The 24,886-nt window shown below is 41.5% G+C and overlaps 1 protein-coding gene across 1 annotated transcript; it reads right to left on the reverse strand.

The window, feature by feature from the left end:
• Positions 1-6,523: 6,523 nt before the first annotated feature.
• On the reverse strand, positions 6,524-22,440 carry ANKK1 (ankyrin repeat and kinase domain containing 1). Its single transcript, XM_074304225.1, has 8 exons — positions 21,965-22,440; positions 18,637-18,931; positions 17,697-17,848; positions 17,233-17,282; positions 16,106-16,261; positions 11,858-11,976; positions 11,172-11,208; positions 6,524-10,321 (listed from the first exon to the last, which is right to left on the reverse strand). The coding sequence occupies exons 1-8, from the start codon at positions 22,150-22,152 to the stop codon at positions 9,018-9,020; spliced, it is 2,301 nt and encodes a 766-aa protein (XP_074160326.1). The 5' UTR covers positions 22,153-22,440; the 3' UTR covers positions 6,524-9,017.
• Positions 22,441-24,886: the final 2,446 nt, after the last annotated feature.

Genomic DNA, 24,886 nt, shown 5'->3' on the forward strand with positions numbered 1-24,886 from the left:
AGTCCTTTTTCTAGGAAGTAAGAGAATTAAGGAAGGGGATGGTTATGAATCTGGAGACTTCATGTGGCAGCTAAATGGATAGAACACTGAAGTCAGCAAGACCTGAGTTTAAATCCCTCCTCAGACACGGACTAGCAGTGTGACCCTGGACAAATTACTAAATTTTTGTCTACCTCAGCTTCCCCATTTATAAAATGGGAATTATAATAGCATCTATGCTGTCCCAGGTACCATGGCAAATACTTCAAAATATTATTTTATTTGATCCTCACAATTACTTTGGGAAAGAAGAGCTATTATTATCCTCATTTTATAGGTGAGAAAACTGAGGCAAGGTGTCCAATAAGTAGCAAATGCCTGCAGTTGCATTTGAACTTAGGTCTTCCTGTCTTGGAGCCCAGCATTCTCTCCACTGTATCACCTAGCTGCTTCAAAGAGTCAGTGAATTTAGAGACAAGTTATCTAATTTCCAAATGTAGATACAATTATTTTCCAAATGTGGATACAAAGTAAAGTTCAGATAAGTTGAGTAACTTGCCCCAGACCACACAGTAGCATATTTGGAATTCAGACCCAGCTCCCTGGCTCGTTCCCTGCCCTTTATTCATGCCCTTTCTACCAAATATGTTGCTTCTGAGTTATTTGCAAGGTGTGGTTGAAATAATACTGAGCTGATGGTCAGAATTCCTTGGCTCTAGTCTTGGCTCTACCATTATTGATCATGTGGCCAGGACTTAACTCATCTGTAAAATAAAAGCGCTGAACTAGATTTTTAAAAATCGACCAGAATTTTTAAAAGGCATATTGATGTCTTTTGTTTTTATAAACTCTTTCCTACCCAGAGAGCTATCCCTCATAACAAAGAATTAAAAAGATTTTAAAATCAGTCCAGAGAAACAAGCCAACACATCAATCAAACACACCACCTCACCTGCCCTGCAAAAAAGGGAGGGAGGTGGGACTAAATGTTTTTTTTTCTAAGCTTCCTTTTAGTTCTAACTTCTATGGAGGAGGGAGGGGGACATGAACAGCAGGATGTAAAGGTCAGCATGGACCTTCACAAGGACAGCTGGGACTGGGCCTCAGGCTGCTGTCTGAGCCAAGCAGGGGGAGGAAGCACAAGAGCTGTTCTTATCCAGCCCAAACACATACATAATGAAAATTCAAATAAATCCTGTCCATACTTTATTGACACAGTTTTTCTCAAATCCAGGCTGAGTAATACAAACTTCTTTGGTGAATCCCTTCAGCTCATTCAGAGTTGGTTCCTTTCCAATTCATGAAGAATTCCCTAAAATCCTAACTTCTCAAGAGGCTTTTTGTTGTAAATACTCTGGTAAAAAATATTCAACCATTCTGCATTTTTCACACTAACAATATTCAAATGAATGCATGAAATGAATAAATAAATGAAAAACTCTTTAAGTGCTTGTTATGTGCCAAGCACTGTCCAAATAGAAACTTATGAGAAACTGCCAAAAGTAGAAAAACCAGAGACAATTTAAAAATTATCCATTACTCATGCTAGTACACAAATGCACTGGACAAGTTGACACATTTTTTAATAACTCCCATCCTGGAAGAGAATATCTTCCTCCCTTCTCCTCGCCATGCCAGCCAGTATGGAAGGTAAGATAGATCTGAGGTAAGAAGACTTGAGTTCTAATCTCTCTTGGACAACTTTTTCTTTGTGAGCTTATTTTCATTTTCACCTCTCCTTGGTCTCAGTTTCTTCATCTGTAAAACAGGTCAGAGTAGATAGAAGATCTAGGACTGGGAGAAATCTTCCAGGTAAGTAATCTAGTTCAGCCTCTTGTTTTATAGATGAGGAAACTCAAGAGATGTTAAGTAATTTATGCAAGATCACACAAGTGAGTCAGTAGTCATTAAGGATTCCAAGTGAGATCTTAGGAAGATATATATGGAGGATTAGAAAGGAACTCAACTAATTCAATCACATCATTTTGAAATCAGAGAAACTGAAGTCCAGGGAAGATAATATTTAGAGAGATCAGCCAATTCAGCCCTTTTATTTTACAAATCAGGGAACTGAAGCCCAGAGAGATAAGAAGGGGCAGAACTGGAGTTTGATCTCAGATTCAGGAGTTCTAAGGTCCACCCTCTTCCTACTGAACCACTCTGGATCCCTTTTATGATTAAATCAATGATCTTGGGCTCTCATGACCCTCCATGACCACTAGCACTACTCAGCTACCATTCAACCAACCCCTTCTCTAAACAGAATTTTGTCTGCCTACTTGAAATGTTCTGGGGAGCTTTGGCAGCTCCTTCTCCCTTGCAGCCAGCCCAGCCTCTTTCCCTTTGCTACTACTACTAGCCTGGTCTTGATCATTTATCTTCTTTCCAGGTCTTTTTCAAGGCCCCCCTTTTGCTCCCACCATTCTTCCCCACCCCCATCCCATGCCATCCTATGCTACAAGATTGCTGAAACTCCTGAATGTGTCATTCTGATTCTCTCATCATTTCTCTGCTCAGAAACAGACATTAACTCCAGCTTGCCTTCCCATCAGATTCTGCAGCCTGATTTTCAGTGCCTATGTTCTGAATGGCCCTCCCTTCATCAAGCCTCCCCACTGGGTTAAACTACAGCATTTGATCTTTATGTCATGCTACACTCAGTCCTTGCCAAGTAAAGGAATTTGCTGTGTACATTGTTAGAATTGGCTCACTTCTATCTATAAGGCTTTCATCTCACATGTCCACCTAGAATGCCCTTTCCCCCTTTTGCTAAGTAGAGGATTTTTTCATCTTTCAGACTCAACTCCTCCAGGAAGCCTATCCCCCCTTAACCTTGCCTGGTTCTTTCCTTTTCCACTCATTCCTGCTGATGTGGGAATGAGGAGACTTTTGGGGGTGTCTTTGGAGTGAGATTTTCTTAGGACTCAAGGCTTTAGACAGAAGACAATGGAGAGGAGAAAAAAGCCTCTGATACTCTTGAGGCTGCTTTTAGGAAGAGTGTTGCTAAGGGAAAGAGCAGGGTAGGGTCGGGCAAGAAAGCAGAAAACATCATGTCTTAGATGTGGGGCCAGCAAAAGACATGAGAATCATAGCTGAGAAGGCCAAGGAGCTCCATCATCTTATCCTGCTTCCAGCTCTGAAAGGTTATTTGATCAGAACAGAGCACCCAGGATGTCAAGCCTAAGTTTATTACTAATAAAAATCATCACAGTAGAACATGTGCCTCAGGCCCATGTTTCCTTGCAGGGTTGCAAGGATCACTCTTGATATGACTGTGTATATGTGTAATATATAATGCATCGATCTATTTTCCAGTAACAGTGTGTACATATTAACTAGCCAGGTGATGTAAAAATGCAGCTTCTGTCAAAAGAAGAAATGTCAAAAAGTATCACAGACAAGCAGGACATCTTTGAAGGCTACAAGTTAAACTTAAACCCTTTGTGTTTGTTTTCTAAATCAGTCTGTACAGATCAGAGAACCACAACTCCCTTGTGTTTAAATTTAGAATTGTAAAAAGTTTTTTTTTTTAATAAACCATTCTTGATCTTAAGGTCTAGGCAAAAAAAAAAAATTAGGAGATGGATTGCTGCATGGCACAGAGTAGGCATTTAATAAATGCTTGTTGATTAGTTGATAGGTTCAAAAGTATCCCAATTCCAGGAGGGGAAAAGTAAAGGTGTGATGATCCAGGGATATGGGGACAATGCAGTCAGTATATTAATGTGTATTTTCCTTGTATGTGCCTTGTCTTTCTTGTGCAGGGCCCTGGACCAGATTGTGAGTAGTAGTTAGGACACAATCAGGGGTTATCCTCCCTCACTCCTAGCTAGTTTCCCCACTCCGGATTGACTGGCTCCAAAACCCCTGCAGGTTTCAGCCTGTAAGTTCTAGAAATGTCCATTCCAACTCTTCCTCTTCTTAACCTCACCCCTCTGCTGGCTCAGGCATATTCTGGATGAGAGAGATTTCCCAGGAGCATTTTTAACAAGGAATTATTTGTTTCTAAATTCAATTATGCCTTTCAGAAGAGAACAGTTTTACTCAGAGCTTAGCCTTGGAGAAAACAAGGGGAGATTGAGATGCTGGTAGGGGAGACAGGGTTTTATAAGCTCAGGTCTGTGGCCTCTTGCCCCCTGTCTGCACTCATTCATCTGAACCAGAGAGGAAAACAAATCAGCTCAGAAATACTAGTGCTAAAAAAGGGACCAAAGGAGGGTAGGCTTGAAACTGAAGCTGTTAGAAATTATCCTGTCCAAGCTCCTAATTTTATAGAAGAGGAAGTTAAGTGACTTGCCTAATATTATACAAATAGATTTGAACACAGCTGTTGTATCTCCAAATCTAGTACTCTTTAACCTGAGGTCCACAAATCCACAAAGGGTCCATGGATAGTTTTAGGGGTTAGTAAATTCATAGCTGTTTCAATATAATTTATTTTCTTTGTATTCCTACATATTTTATTTTATTTTTTTAATTTTAAAAACAATCTTCTGAGAAGGGGTCCATGACACAAAAATTGTTCAAAATCCTTGCACCAAAACATAGTATCTCCCTAAGGGAGTACAAGTTAAGTCCAGAGTAAGCCAGGCTTGAGAAGAAGTACCTGTTCATCATCTTCCCATTTCCCTCTATTTGATGTCACTTTCTACCCATACTCTGCCTATTACTCTCAAAACTAATAACAAGAGATAGAAAATCTGGATGATCACAGAATCTCATGCTCTTGCAGGAACCAGGGAGCCAGAGCTTACTTCAGGTCACAGCTAAAATCCCATCTTTTACAGGAAGCTTTTCCCAATCCTCCTTCATTCTAATGCCTTCTCTCCATTATTTCCAGTTTAGCCTGTATATAGTTTGTTTGTACATATTTATTTGTGGTTTCCCCATTAGACCATAAGCTTTTCAAAAGCAAGGGACTGTCTTTTGTTTTTCTTTATATCCCCAGTACTTACTAAAGTACAGTATCTGACACATAATTGATATTTAATGAATGTTTATTGATTAACTGACCTACTAGAGCTGGGCAGGAACTAAGGAAGGCAACTAAGGAGGAAAAAGAGGTAGCCCAACAAGATAGGAATAAAAAAGCCCAGTGACTTATATGTGACTAACTTTTTAGCTTCTCTCCCTCCTTCACTGCTGGGGTTGATTGCCTAGTGACAGTGTATCCTCTCTACTCCTATCCTCAATATCTATCCTAGATTTAGAACTGAAGGGCCATCTGGTCTAAATTCCTTATTTTTAAAGTACAAACAATAACAACAACAAAAAACCAAGCCAAAAAAAAAGTGAAAGAAAAGTTGATTTGCATAATATCATACAACTAGCAAGTGGAAAATCTGGGATTTGAACTTAGGTCTACTAGTTTCAAACACAAATGCTTTTTTTTTTTCTTCTGAAGGCAGCTAGATGGCACAGTGGATAGGGCATTGGCCTTGAAGTCAGGAGGACCTGAGTTCAAATGTGATCTCAGACATTTAATATTTCCTACTTGTGTGACCCTGGGTAAGTCACTTAACCCTGGATTGCCTCAGCAAAACAAAACAAAAAAACAAACAAACAAACAAAAAAACAAAAAACAACAACAACAACAAAAAACAAACAAACAAAAAAAAGCTTTTCCCCCCCACTGTACCATTTGTGTTGATTTTTCACCATTTAAGATTGTTTTTAATGTTCCTTTTAAACATATTTTAACAGGACACAAATTACCCTTCACACCCTCCCAAAGTGATGTGTTCCATAGGAAGATCATTTCCTAAACTACTGCCTAATGATGACAGGTGCTGTTGTTTGTACTTCATTCTCAAAAAGGACCAATGAAATCTGGAAGGTGATTTCTTGAGTTGCAAGTGAATGGATTTTATAGAGGCAGAGCTATGCGAAGTTACTAGCCTCACTCTCTCTTCTTAAGAGCTCAGTGGTAAGACATAGGTTAGGATAACTGGAGATGGCTCTAGAAGTAGTGGGAAACTTTGGTCTTTTTAAGTTAAGATCCTTCCCAGGTTTATCTGAGGCAATACCCATTGAGTAATTCAAAATCAAATTCTTTATGGGAAGAGGAAGAAGATGGCCTAGTATGACTTCACAAAAAAATTTACTCTGGGAGAGGAAAACCTCAATTTCTGGCCAGAACACAATCATTGCTATTCACATGTAACAGTAGACCCAGTTGCTGTCCTAGGATTGGGATCAGGATTGGTGTAGAGATTTCCAACTTTGGTCCTACTCAGGAGAGTGAGGTTGACTAAACATTTTAAGGCTGAAAAGATAGGCTCCTTTAGCTACACATTGGCACAAGTTCCATTTCTGATTCCTTCCCACCCACCTATCCCAGATGTTTCAGAAAGGACTCCCAAGACCTCCCATGGTTTGTGGGCTGACCTCTCTGACCCTGAGTTTTAAAGGCAGTGACAGATGCCAGCTATCAAATTCTTTATACTTTATATTCTTTATAAGAATCAGGGGTTCTTAACTGGGGGTCCCTGAACTTGAGTTTTAATATTTTGATAACTCTACAATATAATTTCCTTTTGCAGTTTTATGATTTTATTGTATGCATTTTTTTTAAAAAAATCATTCTGAGAAGATATCCATGGGCTTCACCTGACCACTAAAGAGATCCATAGTACTTAAAAAAGGTTAAAGATTCCCATTTTCTAATCAAGAGGGTTCCCTGGAGTTCTGTTTTTCCATCTTTGCCACCACCAAACCTTTTGTTAAGAGGTTGAACCCAATGTCCTATAAAGGGCTGGGCAAGTATTAACAAGTCTAGGTGAAGAGAGGAAAGAGGGGAAAAAAAAATAGTGAAGCAGCTGAGCTAGTGAGAGGAAGCCCTTCTCGGTCCAATCCTCTTTACTTCTAGTTTCTTGGCTTCCTTTCGCCCAAGACCTGTTAGACAAGCTGGACTGGATGGTGGTGTTACATGCTTGAGAGGCAGCTGAGGTTGGGAGTGGGATGGGAAAATACCCCAAAATACAAACAGCACACTGAGCATGGGTGTGTCAACCTTCCACTATTCTAGGAACCACCCATCATCCAGACTTTCAGGTCCCCATACCCACTTCCATCAAAGTACTCCACCTCCAAGGTGATGAACAACTACCAGATGTGCTATTTAAATGCGAGCTATCATTATTAATATAACAGCGTCATTGTTTTATTAAAATGAGGATGAACATCTGGATCCAAAGTGCATGCCAGAATCAAGGACACAGTGAGGTCAGGAAAAGGACAGAAAAGACAGGTAACAAGCTGAACAATCCAAGTAATCCAGATCAGAGCCAGTTTGTGAAAAGGTGATCCAAGAGACCTGGGCAGTAGTGGCACCTAGGCATGAGGAAGGAATGCCCACAGCCACAGGGTGAGGGGAGAGCTCAATAGCTGAAAGGAAATAAAAGTCCATCTAGTCCAACTTTTTCATCTTACAGAGGAGGAAACTGAGACCCAGGGAGATTTGTTCAAAGTCATACAAGTAGTAAGGAATAGATAGGATTTGAATTCAGGTCTTCTGGCTACAAACCTACTACCTTTTTTCCCTTGTACCATTCTTCTGAGTTATATGTATATGTGTGTGTATGTGTTATATATCATGTATAATATGTAACATTATATATATTATGTACATATATCTTATACACACATACAAATTGAGATTGCCTCAGAATCCTCCATTATTCAATTGAAGGAGTGAAGCTCCTAGAGGCACTTCAATCTAGAGAGAAAACTGCCCTACATATTAGAAGGGAACTATGGGAAAATGGCTGGGCTGAAAATAAGGATTTTGCTGACTTATTGTTATTCAAAGTTAACAACTCCCAACAGCTTCGTAACATGTATAAACCATATTACTATCTCCATTCATTGTGTTTTGGGAAATTGAAATTTAGGCTTGCCCAGGAATACCCAACTAAATATGCAAAGGAGGTAGGATCACATAATTGGCCTCCAGTCTTGGATGTAAGAGACTGGCTCTAACCAACCAACCAATCAACAACTATTTGTCAAATGCCTGGTATAATCCAGTCTCTGAGATTCAAACACAAAAATGATGCAGTGGATAGAGCACCAGCCCTGAAGTCTGGAAGACCTGAATTCAAATCTGATCTCAGACACTTAACACTTCCTAGCTGGGTGACCCTGGGCAAATCACTTAACCCCGATTGCCTCAGCAAAAAAAGAAAAAGAAAAAAGAAAAAAAAAAGAAACAAATACGTAGCCTTCAGAAGCTTATATTCTAGCCAAAAAAGACTGCAGACACAAATATAGGCATATACAAATCTAATGCAGAGAAGACACAAAGCAACCTGAGGGCTAGAAGAAGTCGTGGGGAAGGAGGAAGAAGACCAAGAAAGGGCTTTCAGTAGAAGCAGATCCCTGACCTGTGAATTAAAGGAAATCAGTTATTCCAGGAAGAAGAGATAAGTAAAGGAGGGGTATGGAGCAGGTATGGGGAAAAGCCAGAACAACAGCACAGACATGAATGATGGAGTGCTGTGAAGTGTTATGTGAGAACCAGAAAGAGGGCAGATTTAGAAAGCGATGTGTAGTAAGGCTGGAAAGGTGAAATGGAGTCAAATTATGAAAAGTTTTATGTTTCAAAGAGACTTGATATTAGATATAATAAGGAGACCTGGGGTTTATTGATTAAAGAAGAGAGGCTTTAGGAGAGGTTGGTGGGAGGAGGAACTAGAGGAAGGAGGAATTTGAGGCAGGAAGAACAACTAGAAATGTAACTGCAGTCCCAATGTCATTGATATCAGAATCACTCTTCCTTGGTGGAGATTAATGCCCAGAATCTATAGGAGATTTAAGATGGTGTTTGGTGAAAGCAGAAGAGAGGAGAAATTGGCTCCTCTTTAAGCTTCAGGATCTGCTTCAAGATTCTTCCCACCTTAGGTTGTTTTTGGCTTCCAGCTTCACTTTCTCTGGGAAACTGCTCCTGGGAATGGATGGGGACCAGTTCTATGTTCATTGCCCTTCCCAGGCTTCCAAATGGTTCTAAAGGGATTTACATTCATTCAGGGAACAGGAGGTCAAGCCTCCTGCATGGTCTCTGATTCAACACTATCCAGACATGGAGTGAGAGGGTCTTTGTCCTCCAAGAAGGAGATTACATTTTGTTTCTGGTTTCGGATTGCCAATTGTAGCACTGTGCAGCCAGTAGCATCCTGAATGTCCAATCTTGCACCAGCTTTGATCAGCACCTTGAGGATAGCAGTGTTGCCCTTAAGGGCTGCTAAGTGCACAGGTGTCCAGCCTACTTTATTGGAAGCATTTACATCTGCCCGGTGCTCCAGGAGGTTGATGACACTCAAGAATGCACCTCGCTGAACAGCCAAGTGTAATGGTGTCCATCCAGACTGCTCAGCCATGCTGGGATCAGCTCCACCTTGCAGGAGGAAGGAAACCACTGCGTCCTCCCCTTGCCGTACTGCCAAGTGAAGTGGAGTCCAGTCCTTGCCCCCTTGAGCATCCAGCTGGGCACTATTCTCATGCAACAGACGGAGAATCTCCAGGTGGCCCTGGAAGGCTGCCAAATGTAGAGGGGTCCAGCCCTGCTGAGTCTTCAACTCAGTGTTGGCTCCATACTTGAGCAGCATACTACAGATAAGATACTTGTCTTTAGCAACAGCTGTATGTAGTGGGGTATAGCCATTCTGGTCAATCATATCAGTGGCAGCCCCACTCTTCAGCAGATGCTGGATTGCACGGACCTTACCCTGTTCTACAGCCAAGTGCAGTGGGGTCCTGAGGTTCCTCTGTTGGGCATTTAGTTGGGCCCCCTGGCCAATAAGCAATTTCACTAAACTAACATGACCAAAGTAGGCAGCCAGGTGCAGTGGAGCCTTCCCCTCCCCTTCTTGAAGGTTGGGGTTAGCATGACGGGACACAAGGAGCCGGGCCACATTCTCAAAGTTGTTCTGGGAAGCTAGGTGAAGAGCAGTCCAGCCCTCATGCTCCTGGGCATCAACCTGGGCACCGTGGTCCAGGAGGAGGCGAGCAATACGGTCGTCCCCATTCTGGGCAGCAAAATGGAGTGGGGCCCAGCCGTCCTCATCAACCAGGTTAGGATTGGCTCCTTGGCTGAGCAGCAACATGCAGAGGTCAGATAATTGATCTTGCACAGCAATGATGAGGGGCGTGTAACCCTCAACTGTTTGGCAGTCCACATCTACCTCCTGCCTCAATAGCAGCCTCACCTTCTCCACATTCCCCTCAGTCACCAGGAAATGGAGGAGAGTGACATTGTTCTCATAGAGGCCCAGCTCTTCCATGCTTGAGACCAAGCTCTCACTGTCAGATAATTGGAGTAGCCGCTTCAGAGATTCACTTGAGTCTGGAGAAAAGAAGGTATCTGAGTTCCCCAGGACAGCAATTCTGCCCATTTTGCCACAGGATCATAGAACTTAGCACTGGAAAGGGACTTGAGAGGATCATCTAGTCTATTCCCTTCATTTTAATTATGGGGAAACTGAGATCCAGAGAGCCCTCATTTCCCTATAGGACTATTCTTTACTCTGGAAAGATTAGAAGGAATGGACAGAGCTCTAAAAAATGATAAATTTACAACACACATCCCATTCTAGCATGTTGCAACTCTGAGTTTGATAGTTCTTCCTGTTGTTTAATCCCTTTTGCTATAATTAGAGTCCCATTTCCTCTAGTTCTAGTATCAAAAGAAATAGAGAATAGTGAAATCAATAGAATGGACGGGTTTCTATCCATCCTGCCTCATTCAAACCCTAAGAGAATGGGACCAATATGGCAAAAAGCTATTGTTTCCCCATCCCCCCCAAGGGGGGGAAGATGTAGGGGTGGGAGGGGAAGAGAACAACTAGATGGCCCAATAGATTGAGTACTGGGTCTGAAGTAAGGAGGATCCAAGTTCAAATTTGACCTCAGACCCTCAGACAGATGAGTTACATGACTCAAGGCAAGTCTCTTAACTCAATTGTCTCACCAAACTGCAGCCCTTTCCCCCTCAAATAAACAAACAAACAAAAAAATTGGCTATTGTGCTAATCAGCTAAATGCCCAAAGCTCCACCATATTCTTGTTTCACATACAGCGAGCAATCCTTGAAGTAACTAAATGGAAAAGATATGAAAGATGGAGCCCAGTGAAAAGATTCCATTTCTTACCCTTCTCTGAATCATTTAATTGGGTCTGAAGGACCCTGTACTTACCACTCTCTGTAAGTTCCTGGCTGACTTCTCTACTGATCTAGGTACCGGAAGCAATATAAGAAAAATAAGGAGAGACCAGTTTGCCAATCAATGTTTTATCAGCCCATAAGCACTTCCTGCCTTCTATAAGGACCTTTATTTCTACTTTTTATTAGTAATTCCTAAACTTCTTGTAAATTAGAAATTGAACTGTTCCTTCCATTGGTTATCCCAAAAGAACAAAAGATATAGCATACCTTTCTGTTGTTAGTAAACTAGCTGGGAAAGAGGAACCTAAGCTCTTTCACATGAGTAGTTTATTAAGTTATATTTCTTGGCTCAGCAGGAAACAGACATGTTAAACATCCCCTAGTGCCCAGAGCTGAGCTTTCCAACAAGGGATATGAGTAATGTTGATTAGAATGTAGGAGAGGAATAGTTTCCCAAGGGTCATGGAATCATGGAAACTTAGGGTTGAAAGGGGCCCCTGGGGTCACCTGCATCAAGAGAACCAGGTATGGCATCCTACCCAATATATACATATATGGGAAGAGCTCTAGATGATCCCATCTCTTTGGGGACCCCTCATTTGCTTCCTTGATTCTGCAAAGAGAAACTTCTCAAGAATCCTGGGCACCAAAACAAAATGTTCTGCTAGCATAAGAAGGCAGTATAGGTTGGTCCCATGCTCTGAAACCCCTTCTTACCTCCTGGGCCTTGCACAGAGAAGGTTTACAAGATGTCTTTCTGATCAAGGACTCTTTCTCCAGATCTACTACAGGGTTTTGGAGCAAGGATAGCAGCATGTCTGTCTCAATGGTGATATCTGTTTAATGGAAGAGAAAGGGAAATCAACTGAATATTGCTTATGTGTCCTCCATCTAGCCCATATTTCTTCTTGAATCCCCTAATAAACATGCTTGTACATATACATACATATCCCAATTACCTGTACATGTATGTAAGCATATATCTTACAAAAATGTACAGGTGATTGGAATTCTAGCCCCAGCTCTGCCACTAACAGGCTATGTGGTTTCCCCATTTGGGAATTAATTTCCAGAGGAGGAAATGTTCCATTTTTGCCTTTATGTTTCCAATGCCTAGAGTAATGACTGTTATTCTATGATAGATACTTAACTATTTGTGTTAAATTGAATCTGTTAAGTGGAGGGGGACAGGGTTTGTGAATTGGAATGTCTCCAAGGTCTCTTCTAACACTAAAATTCTATGATAAACATCCATTCAAAAAATTAACAAATATTTGTTAAGCATCTACTATGTTCCAGGTACTCTACTTTGGGCTGGACATATAAAGACAAAAACTTTTCAAATGAAAGAGACATTGTGTAGGAGGAAATAATGTATATACACATATATGTACGTGTGTATAGAATGCATAACAATCCTTCAGCTCATTTTACAGATTGGGAAACTCAGGAAGAAGAATCTTCCTGACTCCACATCTGGCACTTTATCCAATGCACCACCTAGCTGCCTCTTCTCTTACCAAACCCCTGGACTCCAGGATACTGCTTCTCTAGTCAAACCTACACACTGCTGACCGAATGATCTCTGTAATGCATTGTTCTGATCATATTACCACTCTATTCATCATCATAATCATTTAAATTAAAATAATTACTCATATTTACATGATACACTGAGGTTTATAAAATGCTTTCCTAATGAGGGAGACATTGATATAAAAAGTTTTCTCAAGTAGTTTAGGTAGAAAGCTAAATGGATGACAGAAGAAAGCAGAAATTTTTCTTCTTTTAAGGATGGGAGTGATATGGGAATAGGCAGCTAGAAAGAAACTAGTAGATGGGAAAAGATCAAAGATAAATTAAAATATAATGATGAGGAGATTATGCTGGAAAAGAAAGGATGGGATGATATTAAGAGTACATGTAGTATATTAATTAATATGGAAATTGCAACCAATATCCTATTTAATGATTTGAGTGTTATTTAGAAAATGGTTTATCAATAAACATCAAAATATATAGCTTTTGGAAAAGTTAAAAAAAAAGAGTACATGTAGTAGAATTGGGCTTATCAAGAAGAGTTAAATCTTCATTCAAGATAGGAGTAAAGAAGGAGTATGAATTATGTGACATGAAAGGGAGAAGAGTTAGATTTTTGAGTTGGAAGAGGCTTCTGAGGCCATCCAGTTCAGTGGTGCCTAACTCTGAGGCTTAGAGAATGATCTTTTTCTCTCTCCCTTCTCCTCCCTTTTCTTCTCCTCCCTCCTTCCCTCTTTCCCCCCTTTCATATCTTTCTTCTTCTCTCCCTCTACCTCTTTTTCTGACCCCCCTCTCTCCTCCCCTGGTAATATAAGAAATTAAGTTTTTCAGTAAAGAAGGTAAAATGCAAGAGGTGTCTGGAAGATTTGAGGAGAGATGAAAAGTTTTAGAATGACCATTGTGGTGAGCATAATAACTAACAGATTAGGAAGGTGTTTGAGTTTATGCAATATAAATATAACCCTGATCAATGTGGTTTTGTGATTTTCCCTCCCCCAACTAATCAATGGCATATGAATGTGAGCAAAGGAGAAACATGGTGGGAGTAATCCACAATTATGATATGATAAGGTATGATTGGTGAATGGACAAAGAGAGATCAGATTTGACAATAGAAGAGATTATAGAATCTAATTGGTTCACTAAGGGATCAAGAGAGAAAGGAGGAGTATATAGCTAATGCAGGAGTGATAGTTGGGATAAGAACTGAGAGGCAGAGGCATTAGAAGTCATAATGAGTATGAAAAACAGTTTCAGAATTCGTAAGACATAGGAAAAGATGGAGTGGTAAAAGACTGATCAAATAAAATACTTGTAGAGTTTATTGTTGGACCCTGGATATCTTAGAATCAGCCGGAGTCAGTATAAGCAAAAGTCTTTATTCTTGGTCTTTTGGGGTAGCTCTCAGGGGATTAGATATAGGAATCTCTACACCTCCTTCCTCAGTCTCCACCTCCAAAGAATGAATCCTCCTTCTCCTACTCCGCCTGCAGATTTCTCCTCCCTTCTCTCACCATACCCACAGATGGAGCCAGCATGGAGTTGAGTAGGGTCATCCTCCAAACATGTTAATAGAGAATTGTCCAATTGGTAATTAGCCCTAAGTGCTAGATTACCTTGCATCTAGGTCAAGTACATCCACTCAGTTCTAGCCCTTTACAATTCATGAAAATGGAAATAGGATAGTTATGAGTGTCATCCTTAAGATTAAGGTATAATCATCTCTGTGTATAGTTTAGGTATGGGATTTGAGCAGAATGAGGAATTTGGAAGTTAGACTACCAGAGGGAGCCTTCATATGAAGGCAGAAGTCTAACAAGAATGAGGGAAGGGTTAGGGTTAGAGATGGAGAGAGAATGTAAACATGACATTGAGAAAGGAGAGAAACTATTCTCAATTGATAGTTAATAGTCTCTAAGGTGTGGGGAAAAATGATTTCCCAATACCAATCATGTGAGGTAGGGAGTGCAAGTATGATTATTTACATTCCAAAGATAAGGTTTTGATTATCTTCATTCCAGAGAGCCACAGTAGCTTAATAAATAGAGGAAGACCTCAGTTCCAGTCTAACCTATGACACAGTTGGCTGTTTAACCAGTGCTCTAAGGAAATAACTAAGAATGTATATTGTAAACAAAGAACTGCTCTGCATAGAAAAAAAGTGTTTCCCCATAGGGGTATTCTCCAGGCCAATGAAGTAACAGTTTTAGTAGCTATCTATAGCTAAGGAAACTCTGACACTGAAATAAAGTGACACAATGGGTTCCCAGTATCTATGGAAGAAAATAACTACTGAACTTGACATTCAAGCTCTTACAAAATCTGGCTTCAACCATCTAGTTTTACCTCATTCTCCTCTCCATCAAGCTTTCCAGCCAAATTGGACACTTATTCCTTCCATTATGTTTAACTTATTCTCCCTATAGCTGCTCCTTTGTTCCATTTCCCCTTGCCTAGAATTGACACCCTTCTGGGCCCTGTCATCCCAGCCATTTGAATCTCTCCTTCCCTTCCAGAACTTTATTGTGTCTATTCTCTATGAAGTAAAAACTCTCTCTCCTGTCTTAAATTTCTCCTGATACTTTATGCAATTCCTTTTCTCTCTTATATCTTGTCTCCTTACACCCTTTATATTGTAAGCTCTTTGAGAGGAGATCTGTGTCACATTTAATATGATTTTATCAATGGGAATGAAATTAAAGAAGAGGGATTAACATCTGCTTTGCTGCTGCCCCTGAGGATCATGGGCTTTTCCCCATCTAACTTGTAGTTGAAACCTTCCATATATATTGTCTTTTCCATTAATTAGTATATGGGATCCTTGAGAGCAGACTGTCTGTCTTCAGTGCTTAGCACAGTTTGTTTTGTTTACATACAGTTAAATCCTACAAATTGCTTTATTAATTCATTCATTCATATCTGTTTTTATTTCCTTGGTACCTACCATGATGATTTCTATGAAGTTTGAGCTTAATAGATACTGGGTGAATTGCACTTATATCCTATAACCTGAGTACTATTAAGTTGGACTGGCCAGTCCTGCTTTAATGATGAGAATTAGCTGAATTCAACTTCAGGAATCCTATGGAAAACCATACATCCTACAGTAGATCACTAAGACAGCTATCTTATCTTGACTCATTACTACAACTCTTCCCTCTAGACAGCCTTGGCTCAGCTCCTAACCTTGAAGTAAGCTCCAGAGAAGAGTGGCAAAAGGTCTGAATAAAGAAAAACTGAGTCCAAATCCCACCTAATGCACCTGGGAGCTATGGTTAAGCATTAACCTTTCAGGTGATAACTATACATATATATTGTGTGTATACAAATCTATCTATATACACATACACATAACACACACATATACATATATGGATGGAAGGATGTTTATCATAGGCAGACATAATTGGAAATATTGATGATTACCTGTGAAACATGGCCTCTTCTTAAGATCCTGGTCCCAGCAGCGCTTCATTAGGTCTACCATCTGCTGCCCTTCACCTGGCCACTCATCTGAGATAGGCTGCAGGGAGGGTCGGGTACCAGCAGCCACACGAATGATGATAGTCATCATGTTGAACCCTGAGGGAGACCATAGACTGGGACTGTGCTAGTAAAGCAGGGAAGGAAGGTGATGGAGGGAGACTGAGGCACTGGGCCTCATATCTCCAGAGAATAAGCAAGGGCCAAGGACTGCCATTGGCTAGATGAGTTCCCTATCCTAATTTTTCTAGATATTACCCAGGCTAGAAGGTCAATCCCAAACAATAGCACTGCCCCATGCATCCTTACAATCTAAAGGAGATGATAGCAATGCACATGGAAACAAATATGCCAAAAACTGTTTTCTTTAAAACCTTAATTTTCTCACTTTGCTATTTTTTGAAGGTTTTGAGATATTCTATATTCTCAGCTGCTGGGTGGGAGTTATTGGGGGGGTGGAGGGTGGAGGAAACTCTTTGAGGGGCAGGAAAGTTGGGTTAAAACTGGCAACTAGAAAGCCTGTGGGTTTGAAGTACATTTTAACTTTTCTCCCTCCTTTCTTTCCTAAGGAATGTGCTCTGATTTAGGGAAAACCAGGTCAGGATTCACCTGTTTCCTTCTGGAGCCTCATAACTCTCCCCTCCTCCAACTCTGATATCAAATTCTTTTTTTGAGCCCCCAGTCTCACTCCCACTTGATCATTCTCATCCCAGGAGACAGGGAGGTTGTGACTAGGGGAAAGATAGGATGAGAGAGGATAAATAGAGTTATAAAGAGGGGCAGAACTTAGAAGAACTTAAAAGAAAGAAGGATATCTCTCATATAATTTTTTGGGAGGAAACCATATTTAAATTTTTAAAAATATATCTTTAAAATGGGGGGGCAGGGAAGATCAGTACAGAGATATATGAAGAAGGGGTGAGGAGTCCTGTGAAGAGATGTCTTCTACTAATCTACCCAATAAAAGCCCATAATCTCTTCTCTGTGATACCCCACCAAAGCTACCACCCTCCAGAGTCCCAGGGTTCCATACCCTATAGAACCCATAGTGGCAGCCCCCAGTATATTACCTGGGTATGGTTTCTTCTGGGTAAGAATCTCCCAAATGACAATTCCAAAGCTGTGAATAATAGAGATTTCTCCCTAAGTGACTCTTCTCAAGAATCTATAATGTCTTCATCTTTCTGGACCTTATGGAAGAGTCAGACTCAATCATGAAAAACCAACCCCTTCTCCCTGCCCACTTACAGCCCCAGATCTGTGCATCCCACATGCCCAGGAAAGTAGACCTGGGAAATTAATTCTATTTCAGAACTGCCCAAGTGCAGAGGGCCAATTGATCAAGTGGGGAATGTGGTAAAGTAGCTCAACTTGAACCTCAGAATAGTACATTCACTATATACTATCTCAACAAAGAATGGCTTTCAACTCTAGGACTAAAAAAAGAATTATTAGAATGATAGAAATGCAAACAGATCCAATGGAGCCTCTAAGATTCAAAATTAATTTTAAAATCCTTCTGTTTTCTCCTTACCTGTACACATCATATTTGGGACCAGGTGCTTTGGTGCTCTCCAGAAACATTTCAGGGGGAATATAACTGAGTGTGCCCCGAAGAGCTGACCTCTCAATGTACTGCATCCGTGTTGACTGCTCCATCCACTTGGATAAGCCAAAGTCTGAAATCTGGAAAAGGAGTCATAGAGATATGGATGGGTGATGGGAGCTAGGATGGTAACTAGTTACCATACATACCTGTTGTTACCTGTCCCCCTGGTCCATTCACTCTATCTCCACCCCATTGGCCACCCACCCCATCCACTGACTACTGGTCAACCCATTCATTCATCCCAATGTCCACAGCTAAAGACTAAAATAGCTTAGGATATTACATCAATAGTAATAATAATAATTCTACCACAGTTCCCAAAGCACTTAGAAATGCTATCTTCTTTGAAGAGATACCAACTGTGAAAAACTGTAAACTTACACCACTCCTATTTCTCCTACTTCTCCTCACCAAAAAGGATTTCTCAAGAGATTGTTTCATTTACTCACACTTGGGAAACAAGAAAGGATAGCAGTATTCTCTTACTTAGAAACTAGAACTCAGAAGGTGACATCTAGGCCAGAGCCATACATCATATGTCAATGAGGTACTCTATATAACCACCCACATCTCCAGATGCCCAGTCAAAAATACACCAGACATAGTCTATCTTTCAAACATGTCTTCTGCCTCCAGTAGGTTCTTTTGGAAATGTGTGTCTTAAAACCCAAAGTAGGTTTAACAATGCTGTCTGTGCATTTGGATTTTCAGACACACATTTTGGGAGATGAATGAAAACTCTTAATTGAGCCATTTCTCAGGATATCCTCTAGATTTTCCCATGTACTACCTTCTGTAAATCTCCCTTCTCTGGGGGTGGGAGATGGGTAGGTCAAGAAAGTGGAGAATGCACGGGGCCCTTCACCTTGGCATGCATGTTGCTATCCAACAAAATGTTGCCTGGTTTGAGGTCCAGGTGGAGCAGAGGTGGCTTAATGCTATGAAGAAAATTCATGGCTAAGGCAGTCTCATGGATAATTCGAAACTTGAGCTGCCAGGACAGGCTATGGGTTGGCAGCATCTTCTCTAGGGAGCCCTTGGCCATGAATTCCATCACAATGCCCAGAGGCTGCTGGCACACTCCGTAGATGGAGACAATGTGCTGGAATTTGATCTTTTCCATTTTGGTTGCTTCATCAATAAGGCACTTCATGTCTGAGCTACAGAGGAATGGAGAAGAGAGTTAATGAATTAATGGATTGACAAAATATCAAGGTACCATTCTAGGTTATGTGGGATGCAAAGCCAGAAAAAATATAGTCCTCTTCAGGGGAATCTAGTAGTGGAGGTAAAACACACATACACACACATATATAACAATACAAAATGATTGGTGCTGCAAGGAGAATAATGCAAAATAAATAAATAAATGAAAAATAAGGGCAAGACTTCCTCAATCACTCCCAGATGAAAGTGATTCCCTTTTATCTGAACTATGGCAGTAGTTCATCACATCTATTTCATTCATCACATGATTAGCTATGTTACAATATATGTTTTGTGTTGGAGTGAAAAGTCCTCCTCTTACCCATCCATGTTTAATAGTGAAAAGTCTACAGGGCTAGGAATCAAGAAATTTGGGATCTAGTCCCAACACTGCCACTACCTCACTATAGGAACTGGGGCTAATTTAAATCTATCCTCAGGCACTGACTAACTGTGAGACTGTCAAAAGTGATTTAATTGCTGCTTGCCTCAGTTTCTTAATCATCATTCCTCATAAAATAGTGACAATACTAAAAACTATCTTGAAGGTTCACTGTGAGGATTCAATGAGATATTTGTCAAGTGTTTAGCCAGCCTTAAAGTGCTACATAAATGTTAGCTATCATTATTAAGAAACTAAAGCTTTTCCCCTCTTCTTTAAGTCTGTGCTAATGAGCTGGAGCTTAGCGGAGGTCGCTAGAATTTGCCATAAGACACACACACACACACACACACACACACACACGCACACACATATTGAGTTGGAAATAGGAGATAAGGAACAACTGACAAAATGTTTTTCATCTTAACTAATTTTTAAAAAATATTTATTTCATTTTTAACATATGAAATAAAACAAGCATTTACATAATAGTAGGATTATTGTATATAATACTGTAATTTTCAGTGCTTATGGAGAGACCCAAGAAGGGGTAGGGTCCAAAGGTGATGGAATCGTCAGAGTTAACCAGAAGAAATGTTTGTGATCACCAGATCCCCTTAGATCATGGGATGATAGAACTGTAGATTATATGATACAAAATTACAGAGATCTGGAAAGGGAAAACGAGATCCAGAAAAACAGGTTTCTAAGTGATCCTTCTCAAAACTCCACAAAGTCTCTAGCTTTCCAGACCTCATGGAAGAGTCAGACCTAGCCAGAGACTTCTCAAATTTGGAAAACCATCCCTTTTCCATGTTTATCCTTCTTAAAAGCCATCAAAGATCACATTATCTAGATAGAAGTCTCCACTTTCCTTCTCTGTCAGATGGAGACAACACTAACATCTTTAGAACCGATGATATATGAAAATGTGGTATAAAATCTAAAGTTTTAATATAAATATTAATCATTATTATTAACTGGTTGGACAGGGCTTTTCATATTCTCTACTTTATCCCATTATTGTGTTTGCTCCTCTAACTACTAAGTTTTCTGTGTCCACTACTCTTCCCCCAACACAGGCACTCCTCTTTGCTCCAGGGACAATTGTATCCCAGAGTTTGAGGTTTATTTCTATTTTTTGTTTATTAGGATCATAAGGATGGAGAAAATGTACTCTTTTCACTTAATACCAAAAGTCCTACCCAAAAGATGACAGGAATCAAAAAAGGAGGAAGAAGAATTGGATGTCTCTCATGGTAAAACTACTACCAGACTGTTTTCCATCCCCACCCCACTCAAACTCTCTTCTGTCAAGCACTGAATATCCTTCATTTTCAATTTCAGGGACAGAAAAATAACTTGGGTGTTCCAGAACAATTAGACTCCACCCCAAAGTCAATGGGATTAATGAAAATGTGGGGAAAGAGGAGGGAGAAGTACTGAGTATTAACAAGTTCATCTATCCTCAGACTTACTGGGAGAGTCCCAGGTTGTACCAATCTACTCTAAGACATGAAAATTATGATACATGGACGGTAACAGAAGGGTCTGGTCAATCCCTAACAGTCTTATGGCTAGATCCTGGGGGGTTAAAGAGAACATGACGAAATAGACTGGCAAACAGCAAAGATGCTAACACAAGATATCCAGTCCTCCCCAGTTCCACAAAACACATGTTCAAGGAAGGGTCTAATACCCCAAGGAGCCCTGGGAAAACTAGGTGATTCGGCTGATCAGACTTCATCTCCCAAATGTTTCCTCATACAGAGCCGGCACATGGTTTATTCATAAGAAACGCCAAGCAAATAACAGAGGGAGAGGGAGTGTCAGAGGGAGAAAAAGCCAAGAGAAAAAAAAAAAGAGAAAGAGAGAGAGATGACAGAGACAAAGAGTAGCAAAAACATGCAGATAGCTGGTGGAAGAGAGATGTGTAAAAACAGATAATAGGAAGCGCCAGGCTTTGACTTGTAGATCTTTGCTAAGAGCTGGGTGTGTTTACAAGGGTCTGTTCTTCAGCAGCCTCAGGAGGCCCTACATAGGTAGGTTGCACAGAAGAACACATGGAGCTCCCTTCCCACACCCAGCAGTTACATATGTAGATGTGCACCCTCAAACACAGAGCTTCTCCCTTCACAAAGTGTCAATTTGCACGAATAGCTCCCGTCTAGTAGAATAAAGTCCCCAGAGTTGGCTGGGCCAATCCCAATGACGTCATGCCCCAGGCCAGTTTTCCCTAACTCGGGATTTCTGTCCAGCTCTTCCCTCTATTTCCTCCACGGGAAAGGTAGTCCTGGACAAAGGCCTCATTCTCCAGGAGTTGCTGTGAATCTCTAGCTAGTTAAACAGAGAGCAAGTGCATCACCTTGCAATTAAATGGAAGGAATTATCTTGGGAGGGAGCAAGTTTGGGAGGATGAGATGAAAGACCTAAAATTGCACCGAAGTCCAACGTCCCGAGCCCTCAGAGAGAGCCAGCCTCAGCACTGAGCCTCAATCTCCGCCAGGGCGCTTTTTGGGAGATAATCTCCCAGGGTTCCTGGGGCTGAAGAAGCAGGAAAGCTCAAAGGCTGGAGAGAAGGGGAGAGGGCGGGAAGAGCGGCTACCTGTTGGGACTGGAGTCGGCCAGCAGGCAAGGGGAACACTTAATGGCATACTCGGTCCGCCAGCGTTTGTGCCGCACCCGGAACACCTGCCCGAAGCCCCCGCTGGCCACGCGCTGCCAGTCTCCTTCGAAATCGTCCTGGCTGAAGATGGTCAGGTTGCCCAGACGCTGCTCCATCCCCAAGGCCATGAGGGCTGATCCGGCTAGTCGGTGCCTCCCAGAGCTGCCCGCGCGGATGCAGCTGTGACCTCCGCTACGCTCCAGCTCATTAGCCGCAGCCACGCCGGGGTGCTCGGGAAGGGAGCCCCAGGTCCTTCCTGCTTCCACTGTGTGCACGAAGGTGGGGACCCAGGAGGGGCGGCGTCCGCACGGCACTGCACCCCACAGCACCACACCCTCCCTTCCCTGGTAGAGGAGGAGCCCGAACGTCCAGGAGTAACATGCCTGGAGGAGCCCCAAGTCCCTCCGAGGGTGTTGAAGCTGAGACAGCACCTTAGGGGCGGGGATTGTTCAGGAAGAAAAATCTCTGAGGCCTGAACACGGAATGGTCTTTGGGCTGGGAGGGGCTAGGCAGAGAGCCTCTGGGCGGGGACAAGGTGAGCAATTAAGGCGGAGTGGGAGTTGGGAGTATCATTAGTCCGGCCCTGGCATTCCTGTGGCCTAGGCTGAGATTTTGAGGGCCCCTTGGAAAGAAAGCCATCAAATGATTTGAATTCGTGTCCACCTCTGCTTCTTACTCGCCGTGTGACGTTTGGCACGTCATGTGAACTATTTGGCCTCCAAAGGCCTTTCCAGGGCTTCCTGATACACCTGGGCCTCTGTTTCCCTTTCCTAAAATGATGGGAGATTGGATCTGATGCTCACTAAAGCCTCTTCCAGAGCTAAGTTTTTACATGTCTAGCTGCTTGAAGTTGGAAGGCCAGGCTTCTGGTCTGTGAAAGAAAATGTGGCTAGATCCCGAGTACCCATCTAGGTGTCTAGGTGTTGTGTTGGAGAGAGGGAGAATAGGTTTCAGCTGTTTATGTCCTAGGAGCAATCATCCTGAGAAAGAAGGCAGAAAAAAAAAAAAGTAGCCATCCCAGGAGACCCCAGAAGTTGGGAATGGGAAGACCCTGTCTCTTTGGGTCTAGGAAGACGGGAAGGAGACCTGCTTGAAGACTGGGGAAAAAAACAGGAATTATTGCCACCTCTGGTGACTGGGTGACTCAATACCATGGATAGGGTCAGTCACTTGGACTGAACTCCAGCTTTCCTGTTTAGGTTAAGACACACGTTTTTAACTCCTTACTCAGACCAACACTAAAGCCCAACCTAAACCCCAAAGGCTTTGTCCTGTTCTTTTAATTCAAATCCTTTGAGGGAAGGAGCTGTGTTTGCTATTCTTTGTATTACCAGATTCAACAATGTGCCTGAGGCAAAGCTTACCCCTTTATTTTTAAAGCTCATTCCTGTTTTATTTATATAACCCTTCTGTGAAGTTAATGTGGCTCTTAAGTCCTGTTATAGCACAATTTTAGAAGAATTGGTTGAGACAGGTAACCCAAAAGGCATTGGGCTAGTTCACGGGTTGAACTAACAAAGCAGAATGCAACAATGGCTTGTACTTGAAAAGTGAAATAAAAGGAATTATTTGGGAGATATATCACTGGAAAAGAAGTTGAAGCTGTCATGTAGGGAAGATGGGGATGACCAAAGGATAGCCTAGGTGCTGCCCTGACATCTTTGCAACATTAAAAGAACCAGAGTATGCTTTAGATTTAGATTTAGATATGCTTTAGATTCTTTCCCCCCCCCAAAAGGGAAATGTAGAAGAAAAGATGTAGGGGAAGAAGAAAGAGGAGGAGAAGGAAGGGGAAAGGGAGGAGGAAGGGGAAGAAGGAAAGAAAGAAAGAAGATGAGGAAGAAGAAAGAGAAGAAGGAAGAGAAGAAGGAGGAAAGAAAGGAAAGAAGGAAAAGAAAGTAAAAGGCAACATGCTTCAATCTATACATCAGTTCTCTCTTGGGAGGTGGATAATATTTTTTCTTGGACATTGTCTTGTTCAGTTGCCAAGTGCTTCACAGTTGATCACTGTTAGAATATTGCTGTTATTGTGAGCAGTGTTCCCTGTTCTGCTTATTTCAGTCATATGGAGAAGAAGGAATTAGACTTTGTTCCTTTTGGCCCCAGAGGACAGAATATGGAGGAATTGGTAGAAGTTGAGAAAAGGAAACTTAGGAAGACTTACTAACAATTCAAGCTGTCTAAAAATGGGATAGACTCCCTGGAGAGTCAGTGTGGCTTGGCTCCTGGGAGTCTTCATGAAGAAGTTGGATGACTATCTGTCAAATATGTTTTGGTAGGGATTCCTTTGGTGTGTGAATTAGACTGAATGGCTTCTGAAGTCTTTTCCAAATCTCAAATTCTGACTCTGAGTTTATATCCTAATACACAGGACAATCTACACAAAGAACTGGTATCCAGAGAAGAGAACTACAGAGTAGGAAGTCTCAGGGATTGTGAGTGAAACAATAGGGCAGTCCACTGACATAGCCTTTCCAGATATAAAAGTGATGTTGCTTCTGTTGTGCTCAGAATAAGAAATAGGGCCAGGAAAGGATGCAGGCAGCATGTCCCAGGATTTATATGCTTCCAAGCATGGCACAGTTTGTAGAATGCATTGGGAGAATGTGGCAAATAACCTGAACAGTGATGCAGTTAATGAAGTGCCAGGCCTGAAGTCAGGAACATGAGTCTAATTTCAGGCAGACTTTGTCAACCTGCCCAAGTCACTTCACTGTGCTTGCCTTGGTTCCTCATAAAATGAATTAGAGACGAAGTGGCAAATTGCTCTTTTCTATCAAGAAAACCCAAAATAGTGTCACGAAGAGTTGGACATGATTGAAACAACTGAACGACAAAAATAACGTGTTGATTACTATTTAC

Source organism: Sminthopsis crassicaudata, chromosome 3 (genome assembly GCF_048593235.1).
Source record: "Sminthopsis crassicaudata isolate SCR6 chromosome 3, ASM4859323v1, whole genome shotgun sequence".
NCBI classification, from domain to species: domain Eukaryota; kingdom Metazoa; phylum Chordata; class Mammalia; order Dasyuromorphia; family Dasyuridae; genus Sminthopsis; species Sminthopsis crassicaudata.

Coding starts and splice junctions, on each gene's coding strand:
- ANKK1 (XM_074304225.1), bottom strand. CDS start 22,152: ATGGCCTTGGGGATGGAGCAGCGTCTGGGCAACCTGACCATCTTCAGC. Junction 11,977..16,105: donor GAAGAGGCCATGTTTCACAG/GTAATCATCAAT, acceptor TCCATTAAACAG/ATATCACCATTGAGACAGAC. Junction 10,322..11,171: donor CCAGGAACTTACAGAGAGTG/GTAAGTACAGGG, acceptor TCTTTTCTCCAG/ACTCAAGTGAATCTCTGAAG.